We start from the raw sequence: 9,765 nt of genomic DNA, 5'->3' as shown, positions 1-9,765 counted from the left end.
GATCTGGGAAAGAGAATAATCCTGCGTGAGATCCTCGGCCTCTGCTTGGATTAACGGGCGGAGAGCAGCTCAGCTGCCAGCCGTGGGGCCTTTACAGCCCCTGTTTGCTGCCCGGCGGCATCTTGCTGCGCCCCTGGCTCGGCTCCAAGGCTGTTGGTTTGGTCCTCCCTGCGCTGCCCATGGGTACACGCGGAGCTGCAGGGGGGCCCAGTGCCCCATGTGCCAGCTCAGCCATGCCTCGGGGGGGTGGGGGGCGCTGCATGCGGGATCCACTGGGGTGGGATATGAGCATATGTGTGTGCCTGGGGGGCTGCTCCCCACCCCTGCCCCCTTGCTGCAGGCAGGGCAGCGGGCTGCTGCCAGCCCAGCGGGGGCAGATCTAGCTGGGCAGGGGGCAGCCACCCCTTCGTAGACCCCCCCCCCCCCCCCCAACCCCACTGCAGCCTCCCTGGTCACCCCTCCCCGCACGTGACGCTAACCGCAGCGCTTTCCCCACGGGGTCCTTTATTTTCTGCACGTGTTGTGTTGAGTCCGGGGGGGGAGGGGGGGGGGGGGCTCCTTTGGGAGGAGGATGGGGCTGGGGGTGGTGAGCAGGGGGCACAGTGGGGCCAGGCTGGCCGTGGGGCGTATGGCTTCTCTCCTTCAGTGCTATTGCAGGCAGGGTCCTGTGATGGGGCAGAGGCTGGGGTCCCCTCCACTCCCGCCGTGGGCTGGGACCATGCGTGGGCACGGCCGCAGGGCTGGGGTCCCTAGCTCTCCTCCTCGGGCACAGCCGTGGGGCCTCTGCTCTTGTCCTCGCCCTTGGCCTCGGCGTCGCCGGCGGGCAGGAGCAGGGCCGGGCTGGGGCTGGAGTGCCGCTGCTTGCGCATGAAGGGGAACACCCTGGGGGCAGAGACAGGGTGAGCGCTATGGGGCTGCCCCAGCGCCCTACGGGCCTGGTCCCCACCTCACCGCTTCTTGGTCTCCGGGGGGATGACGGCCTCGGCCAGGAGGTTCCTGTAGAGCTCCGACTTGAGGAAGCGCGGGTAGGAGTCCTGCAGGGAGCAGAGCCGTCGGGCCCAGCCCCCCAGCACTGTCCCAGCCCTGCCCAGCCCTTGCCCACCTTCTTCATCAGCATGTAGATGTGCATCTGGGCATCGTCCATCACGTAGCGGTGGGGCATCTTGATGCCCTCCAGCGTCCGCTCCATGGTCTTGCTGTCGATGTTCACCCAGCGCGTGGCTCCAGGAGCCAGGAACTGCCTGGGGGTTGCACCCAGTGACGAACACCCACCCCAGGGCTGGCCCCCATGCTAGGACGTGGCACTGCCATGGTCTGGTCCCCAAACCTGTCCCCTGCTGCCCCTCTAGTACTCACTGGTAGATGGAGTCCACGATCTCGGCGATGCGGGACTGCTCCCCGTAGCGCAGCTCCTCGCATGCCTCCCAGAAGCTCAGGTTCTCAGCTGGGGAGGGGGACACAGCGTTGGGGAGGGGGACGCGGCACCGGACACCGCCTACAAGCAAACCCTCCCCAGGCCATCACAGCTGGTCCCACAGCAGGACTAAAGCCCCCCTGGGCTGGGGGCAGCTGGTGTGAGGTGGGGCGGCAGGTCCTGGGGGGGGGTCCAGGATGGGACCACTCACCGCTGAACTCCTTCTTGAGGAACTCGAGGAGCTGTGCACGGCCCAGCGGGTCGGTGAGGAGCTCACTGAAGTCGAAGCCCCAGCGCTCCACCCGCAGCTTCGTGGGGGTCATCACCCTGCCGGTGACACCAGGGCAGGGGGTGTGGGGTGGGGGGGCTGCATGCGCAGCCCCCGGCACCGTGTGGTCGCCCTGGGTCTGCCCGGCCCGCCACGTCCCCTCCCTGTGCCCCGTCCTGGGGTTGGTGTCAGGGTGAGGAGGGTGGGGAGGGGACCCATGGGTGCTTACGTGGGGGCGTTCATGGCCCAGTACGTGGTGTCGTCTGTGATCCAGGGGTTGCTGGGCAGGCAGCCGGACATGATGGGGTCGTGGGGCACGTACTGCTCGTTGAACTTGATGTACCTGCCGGGAGCGGGGGCTGGAGGTGGCCAGGGCCGCCGTCCCCAGCCCTACTACCTGCCTGCCATGGTCCCGGCCGCCTCGGGGGATGCTGCAGGGCCAGCTCGGGGCCAGGACACGTGCTTGGGCTCTGCAATGTCCTCAGCTCTGCCCACCGCCACGGCCGGTGCCGCTCACCCCTCGAGGCAGATGGACGACTTCACCCGGGTCCTGGCCATGGCCTTCCTGCAGTACTCGATCTGGGGCCGGCCGCAGGCACATGGGGCACATCAAGGCCCTGCGCCCTGCAGGAGCGCCCCCTCTCCCTCCCCCTTACCCCGCTCACCTCTCGCTTGTAGTAGTCCATGTTCTTGGCCTGCAAGAGATGCACGGAGCCGGGTGAGGGCCTGGGGGAGGGCAGGACCTCGTGCCCACCAGCCCTGCCCGGCACCACCCAGGGAAAGCACTCATATGTGCATCCCCAGCCCCACGCAGCCTCCAGCCCCCCCACTGATACCCCCCCCCCCCAAATTGCCCAGCACAGCCCTGGGATGACCTAGGAATCCTGCCCCCCCCCCCACCCCGGCGGGACGCGTGGGTTAGTGACACTTACGTGGGCAGACGACACGGCACATGGAGAAGAGAAGAGAAAACCTGGAAGTTAGTAAGGACCAGCCGGGCGGACCGGGGGGTGCTGGGGCAGTGTTAGTGGGGCCACCACACAAGGGAAGAGCCTGGCCGGCCCCAGCCAGATTGGGGTCGGGACTGGCGGCTGCAGGGCCCTGGGGGTGCCAGGGGTGCAGGCAGCAAGGCAGCCCTGGGGGGATTAGCAGCACAGGCACAGATGGCAGAGGGTGCACGGGCAAACACAGCCCCCCCGCCCCAGCTTAGCAAGGGCAGTGGGGACAGCTGGACACACAGATGTTAGCAGAGCTGGGGTTCACCCCCCCCCCCCCCCCCCCAAAAAAAAAAAAACCACTGTGCACAGCCTGGGCTGGGACAGCCAGGACAGCCCCGGGGCAGCTCCAGCCCGCACTTACCAGCTGCACGCGGCTGGTGTGGCAGTTCCTGCGCTCAGGGCCCTGCTCCAGCACACTGGGGGCTCCTGGCTGCAACAAGAGCAACGTGCCAGGGTTGGAGGGATGCCCCCCCCCCACCGTGAGGGACCCCCCCCCACCACCACCCCCGAGCCCCTGCACCCAGGACTGTGCGTGGTGCCAGTGCCCTGGGCCTCACCGGGGGCCGGTTGACGAGCCAGTACGCCTGCTCCTGGCAGTCGATGACGATGCGGTCGCCCTTCCGCCGCTGCTTGGCCGCCCTGTCCGTGGCAAAGGCAGTGCCTGTGCCCCGTCCCTGCCGCTTCCCCAGGGCAGCAGCGGCACCAGCTTTTGCCCATCCCCATCCCTGTCCCCGTCCCAGTGCTGTGAGCGCCCTGCACTCACCGGAGCTGCTCCCGCGCCTGCATGACCACGAAGTCCCACGTGTGGTTGATCCTCTTGTGCAGGAGGTTGTAGTTGTCCTGGGGAGCAGCGGCCAGGTGGCCACGGCATGACACCCGTGCCCTGCCCTCGCCTGGCCCTGGGGCCCGCGGCGTGGGGACCACTGCGCTGGGTGCAGCGGCGAGCACCAGACCCTCCTGGGTGAGCTGAGCTCCACCCCCCCCCCCCCCCCGGCCAGCTCATCACACGTGTGAGCCCTGCCGCGGGCCGGGCAGGAGGGCACCCCTCACCTTCTCGTGCTCGATCAGGTCGCCCTGCTTGCGGATGTTCTTCTTTGCCAGGTAAATGGCTGCAAAGGGAGTGCAGCCACCTCAGCGGGGCTGGGAAGGGGCCGCAGCCCGTGGTGGCAGTGGCTGCAGCAGGTTGGCACCTACCATAGTCCAGCTCCGTGGCCGGCCACTTGGTGCTGGTCCAGAAATACGGGGTCTGGGGCGGTGGAGAGGGGCCAGGCTGAGCTGCGGCACTGAGGCTGCTGTGGCGCCCACTCTGCCCACGGACAGGGCACGTACCTGGAAGCGGTAGGGCGACTCGTCCGCCCGTAGCGTGAGGCTGCGGGGGTCTTTGAGGGGGTAGATGTAGCCGTGCTTCACGATGAGGTTGCCGAGGTGCAGCGACTCTGGGGGAGCGGGAGTGGGGGGCTGCTGAGTGGCTCAGCAGCCCCGGCTGCCCTGTGGCACTGACACTCACCCTCCTCCGAGATGCCATACTTCTGGATGAGCCACTCCACGATGTCGTTCCCTGGGGACCGTTAGCAGGGTGTGACAGGCCCCCCCCCTACACGGCAGGTGTGAAGGGGGCGAGCGGGGTGACGGGTGCCCTGCCAAGGACGTGCTAAGCTGCCCGCCCCGAGTGAGCGCCTGCCCTGCTCTGCCAATGCATAATTGATCCCAGCTGCATTTCTGAGCGCACACGAACGTGGGGAGGCGAGTGGCTTGGGGCTGGGGTGCCAGAGAGCTGGGTGCTGGGCGCAGCCCACCGCAGAGCCGGGCACCCCAGGGGCAGAGGCAGGGCCAGGCGGGCAGCATCGCTCAACTCCCCACCATGCGCGGCCTCGCAGGTAGCCCCAGCGGCGGGGCCCCGACCTCACCTGTCATGGCATGGGGGATGACGGTGATGAGCAAGCGCTGGTTCCTCATCTTGATGCCCATGTCCGGGTCCTGCATGCTGACGATCATCCGCTCCATCTGCCCGGCAAGCATCGGCCACGCTCAGCCCTGCGGCTGGTGGCAGGGGCTCTGGGGACAGCCTGACACCCCAGTGCAGGGCAGCCAGCCGGGAGGCAGCCTGGTACCCCTCCACACGTGGGACACCCTGCAGCTGGCCGAGGTGCGGGGAACGCTGCCGCCGGGTGTCACCAGGTCACTGGGGAGCCCCGTTTTTGGAGAGCGAGCCCTGCCGGGGCTGCGGCAGCCCCGGGGCCGGGGGCATGGCACGGAGCTCCGGTGCCCACCCGTGGGTGTCCCCGCGTGGGGCGCTGCCCGGTGCCTCCGGCGCTGCCGGCAGCGTGGCCGGGGCAGCTCCCGCTGTCCCGCGGGGCCGGTGCCGGTGCCCGGTCCCCGCGGAGCCCGACGCCCGTTCCCCGCGGTGCCGGTGCGCGGGGAGCCGGTGCCGGGCGGTGCCGGCTCACCTTGCTCAGGCACGGCATCTGCAGGCGGGGATGCCCGCCGCGGGGGCCACCGACGGTCATCGCGGGTGCGCTCCGCTCCGCTCGGGGCCGCGGCTTCCCCGCTCCCGGTCCCTGTCCCTGCCCCGGCACCGCCCCGGTCCCGGCCCCGGCACCGCCCCCGCCCGGCCCCCGCCCGCCCCCGCCGCGCTCCCCCTGGCGGCTGCCGCGGTCCGCGCCCGGTGCCCGACCGGGGCATCCCGGGGCGCGGCGGCGACCCCAGCCCCGACCCCGACCCCGTTTCCCCGCCGCCCCCGGAGCGATGCCGAGGGTGTTCGGGGAGCGCCCCCCGTGGCCGCGCGGGGCAGGGGGCGGCCGCCGGGGCCGGGAGCCTCCCGAGGAGCCGGCCGCGTCCCCCGGCTGCTGGCGGGCAGCGGCGGGGCCGTACCGGCACCGGGCGGGGCGGCTGCGGGAGGGCTGCGGGGGGGCTGCAGGCGGCGGGCGGGCTGCGCGCAGCGCGCTCGGGGCGCGCTCCCGGGTGCGGGCAGGGGACGGAGCCGCGGGCAGGGTGCGGGCAGGGTGCGGGCAGGGCGCGGGGGATGCGGGCAGGCTGCGGGCAGGGCGCCCCGGGGGCGGGCAGGCGCGGTGCCGGCGCGCACGGCGGATGAGCTCACTGCAGTCTCGCCGCCCATGAGCGGCGGGGCTGGAGCCGCCCGGCGCCGAGGGGCGGGGGCGGGCGGGGGCGGGCAGCGGAGCCGCCGCGTCTGCGGGAGCCGCCGCCGCCGCCCCGCCGGGCCGCGCCGGGCACCGCCGAGCGCAGCGGGGGGAGCGCAGCGCCGGGCACCGCCGGGCTGCACCGGGACGAGCGCGGCCCCGTCCCCGGGCCCCGGGGAGAGCAGCGGACGGCGGCAGAGCCGCGCCCCGGGAGCCGAGCAGCGGGCCCCCCCCCCCCCCGGGCGCTCCCCCCCGGCCCTTCGCGGCGCCCCCGGGAGCGCTGGGCCCGGCCCGGCCCCGGCCATGCTCGGCCTGGATGTGTGCGAGGCCGGCGGGCAGCTCCTGGAGCTGCTGTGGCTGGCGCTGTGCTACCGAGGTGAGCGGCGGCGGGGCCGGGGAGCGCGGCCCCCGCAGCGGGGGGCCCGGGGGTGGGCAGCGCCCGGGTGTCGCGGGGGTGGGCAGCGCCCCGGGCCCGGGCTGAGCGTCGCCCCCGGTAGCCAACAGGTGAGCATCGGCCCGGTACCGGGAGCGGGGGACGGCACCGGGGGTCTCCTCGGGCCCCCCCCGCCCCTTGCAGCCCGGCCTGCGGCACCCGGCGCTGGGCGAGCCCCCGGGCGGGTGCCTCTCTGCGCGGCCGGGCCTGGGGATGCGGCCGGGGCCCCCGCGCTGTGCCCGGCCCCCGCTGCTGCCCCAGGGACCCGCTCGGCCCGCCCCGGGGGCTGGGGGCTGAGCGCGGCGGCCCCTTCTCCCCCCAGGCTGGGGCTTCCAGGGAAGGGCAGGGGGGGTGATGCGGCAGGCGGGGCAGGGCAGGGGCCCCGAAACCCCTGGCTGCAGGAACATCACCCGCCTTTGTGTGGGTGCCACCCCCCCCCCCCAGCTGGCTGGCACCCACCAGAGCCGCTTGTTGACTCAGACCTGTGTTTTTTTTTTTTTAATTATTATTATTTTTATTTTTTCCTTTGAACCCTGTACCTGCAGCTGCTGGTGGTTTGGGGCAGGAGACGGGGCTGGCGGCTGCTCAGCACGGTTGGAGCAGGGGCTGTGGTGTGGTGCCGAGGACCTCCCTGGGTGCCCAGGCACACGGGGTGCCTGCAGGCCACGGCAGGTTGCAAACGTGCCCCGAGCTGTGCACCACATAGGCACGAGCTCGTCTTGCTTCATGACCGTGCGGAAACGCAGCTGGCGGCAACGCCTCTGGTCTCAGCTGTGCCACCGAGCCCTGGGGACACGGAGCCTGGCAGTGTCCCCACAGTCCTGAGGCAAGGGAGACAATGTGGCTGCAGAAGGTGGGGAGATGGTTGCCCACATTCGTTTGGGGTGTACCTGAGCTCAGTCCCCCCCCCAGCCCAGCAGCCCCTGTGTGTCCCCGGGGCTTGGGGGGGGGGGGGGTGTCCCCTGGGGTGTCCCCAGGGCGGGACTGCCACTGCCTGTCCCCCGCAGACATCATGGCTGACAAGGAGGGGGTGACGCTGTCGCTGGAGGAGGAGGATGATGCCGACGTGGCCCTGGCGTACAAGACGCCAGAGAAGAAGAGCCTGCAAGAAATCCAGCAGCTGGACCCGGGGGATGAGAGCCTGCGGAAGTACAAGCAGGCACTACTGGGCACCATCCCTGCGGCCGTGGGTAAGGCCGGGGGCCGCGGGCTGGGGCTGGGTGCCCCAAGCACCCCCAGCACCTTGTGCCAGGCGATGCAGCCTCCGCGGGTGCAGGGAGCTGGGGCATCCCTGTGGGTGCCGTCTGTCTGTGCCCACCCCGCTGCACGGAGACACCGGCATTCCCCTGCTGCAACGGGAACGGCTGCCCGGGGACCCCGGTTGCCTTGGTTACAGGATCACCGCCGCAGTTTCCATAGGAACGGGTACAAGGGACCAGGGAATTCATTGGGATGACAGAGATGGAGCGAGCGGCTGCGGGGGCTGACAGCTCGTGGCTGTCGGCACTGGGCCCCCCAGCCAGCCAGTGCCCCCCACTCCCCACGGCACCCACCCGGCCTCACGCTGCTGCCCGTGTCTGCCTGGCCTGGGGCGCAGCACTGTCCCAGCACCCTGATGTGCTGGCCAAGGGGGTGCACGGGAGCTGGGGAGGTGCGTGCAGACCAGTGGGGTGCACATTGGTGGGTTTGATGCCGAGGTTTGGGCAGGCCTGAGATGTCCCTGAGCCCTGCCTGGGCTGCCTGCTGTTCACTGGCTCCTAACTGTGGGCACCACAGCCCTTTGGGATGCTGCAGGGGTGCGTGGGCAGGAAAGTCCCTGGGAGCACAAAGCACAGCTGCTCTGGGACTGGAGGTGCCAGCCCTGGGTGGGCTGGGTAAGGCCTGCACCCTGCCATTTGTCCCTAGATGCCAGCGTGCCCAACGTGCAGGTGACGAAGCTCACCCTGATGTGCGAGCAGGCGCCGGGGCCCATCACCATGGACCTTACAGGTGAGCGCTGGCGGGGGATCTCCTGTGGTGGGAGGGAGGAGGAGGAAGGGTTCCAGGCTGATGGTGCTGCCTCCCACCGCAGGAGACCTGGAGGTGCTGCAGAGCCGACCCTTTGTGCTGAAGGAGGGGGTGGACTACAGGGTGAAGGTGTCCTTCAAGGTAAGGCGGATGCGGGGTGCCCTGTGCCCGCCGGCTGAGCTGGGCACAGCCCTGCTGCTGCCCCACAGGGTGCATTCTGCCACCCACGGGTCTCTGCTGCCATGGAGCCTCTGCCCCTTGCCCGCCTCTGGCTCTGTGCCCCTCCAGGGGTCCCTGCCCACCCCAGCAATCCTTCCTCCCCAGCATCACTGCCAGCTGGGGTCCCTGCCACCTTTGCACCTGCTCAGTGCCCAGTCCTGACCAAGAGGCCAGATCCTGGTGTAGTGCATGACAGGGCTTTGGGGGTGGGGGAGAGGGGGGCACCCCAAAGCCCAGGGGACCTCAGAATGTGTGTGGGGGGGGGGGCGCACCACGCTGTTCCATGCCACAGCACCCCTGCCCTCTGCCTTGCAGGTGAACAGGGAGATCGTCTGTGGGCTGAAGTGCCTGCACCTCACGTACCGCCGCGGCCGGCCGGGTGAGTGGGGGCCGGGGCCAGGGATGGGGGCTTCGCCGCCCCGGCCCTGCTCACTCGTCCCCCTCTTGCCTTCTCACCCAGTGGACCGCGATGTCTTCATGGTGGGCAGCTACGCGCCGCGGGCCGAGGAGTATGAGGTGGTGACACCAGCTGAGGAGGTGCCCCGGGGCCGGCTGGTGCGCGGCTCCTACCGCGTCCGCTCCCTGGTCACCGACGATGACAAGACGGAGCACCTCTCCTGGGAGTGGGGCCTGTGCATAAAGAAGGCCTGGGAGGACTGACCCCCCCCAGCCCCGCAGCCCCGCCTTCTGCCAGCTTGGGGACGCGGTTCCCGCGGCCCCGGGGACCCCTTGCTGCCCGCCGGCACTGCCGCGCTCGCCCCATTCATGTTAAGGTGTGGGGGGGTCCCTTAGCAAGCGGGCACCCACGGTCGTGGTCTTCGCAACCAAAGTTATTTTTAATTGCTGTTTTTTTTTAATACTGACGCCCGACTCGTCCTTGCGGCATCTCCATCGCTGGGTCTGTGGCTGTGAACCTGCTGTAGCGCTGAGCGGGGCCTGCCCGGCCGCGTGGGACGGGACTGCCGCGCAGTGCCGAGCTGCCGGCCCTGTCCGACTGCCCGGTGGCAGGCTGTGCTCTTCCATCGCCATTAAACCGTACAGACTTGTCTCTTACTGCTGTGTCCACGCGCCCCTTGCCTTTGCCCGCCCATGGCTGTTCCTTGTCCCTGGGCCAGGTCCTGCTGCAGAGACGGGTGGCTGGAAAACAGCCACCTGGTCCCGCTGCCTTATCTGTGGTGCTGGGCAGCCAGTAGCGGAGGGCCACGAGCTCCTGGGGACCGGCACCACCCGCCCCGGGGCCCTTATCTGTCCCCTCTCCCCAGTGCGCCGGCTTTGGCAGTGGCGGCTGG

General features: G+C 70.5%; 2 protein-coding genes across 2 annotated transcripts; one reads left to right on the top strand and one right to left on the bottom strand.

Annotated features, from left to right (window-relative positions):
- Positions 1-487: 487 nt before the first annotated feature.
- Positions 488-5,246, bottom strand: RGS11 (regulator of G protein signaling 11). Its single transcript, XM_035549172.2, has 17 exons — positions 5,128-5,246; positions 4,588-4,684; positions 4,188-4,238; positions 4,010-4,116; positions 3,875-3,926; positions 3,731-3,789; positions 3,444-3,520; positions 3,238-3,319; positions 3,042-3,110; positions 2,348-2,377; positions 2,200-2,261; positions 1,912-2,025; positions 1,626-1,741; positions 1,357-1,444; positions 1,103-1,241; positions 952-1,034; positions 488-882 (listed from the first exon to the last, which is right to left on the bottom strand). Exons 1-17 carry the CDS (start codon positions 5,185-5,187, stop codon positions 750-752), a joined length of 1,419 nt encoding a protein of 472 aa, XP_035405065.1. The 5' UTR covers positions 5,188-5,246; the 3' UTR covers positions 488-749.
- Positions 5,247-6,054: 808 nt separating this feature from the next.
- On the top strand, positions 6,055-9,529 carry ARHGDIG (Rho GDP dissociation inhibitor gamma). Its single transcript, XM_035549171.2, has 6 exons — positions 6,055-6,193; positions 7,258-7,440; positions 8,156-8,239; positions 8,322-8,398; positions 8,792-8,855; positions 8,937-9,529. The coding sequence occupies exons 1-6, from the start codon at positions 6,121-6,123 to the stop codon at positions 9,134-9,136; spliced, it is 681 nt and encodes a 226-aa protein (XP_035405064.1). The 5' UTR covers positions 6,055-6,120; the 3' UTR covers positions 9,137-9,529.
- The last annotated feature ends 236 nt before the right edge of the window (positions 9,530-9,765 follow it).

Source organism: Cygnus atratus, chromosome 15 (genome assembly GCF_013377495.2).
Source record: "Cygnus atratus isolate AKBS03 ecotype Queensland, Australia chromosome 15, CAtr_DNAZoo_HiC_assembly, whole genome shotgun sequence".
NCBI classification, from domain to species: Eukaryota; Metazoa; Chordata; class Aves; order Anseriformes; family Anatidae; genus Cygnus; species Cygnus atratus.
This window is presented reverse-complemented; position numbering and strand designations above follow the sequence as displayed.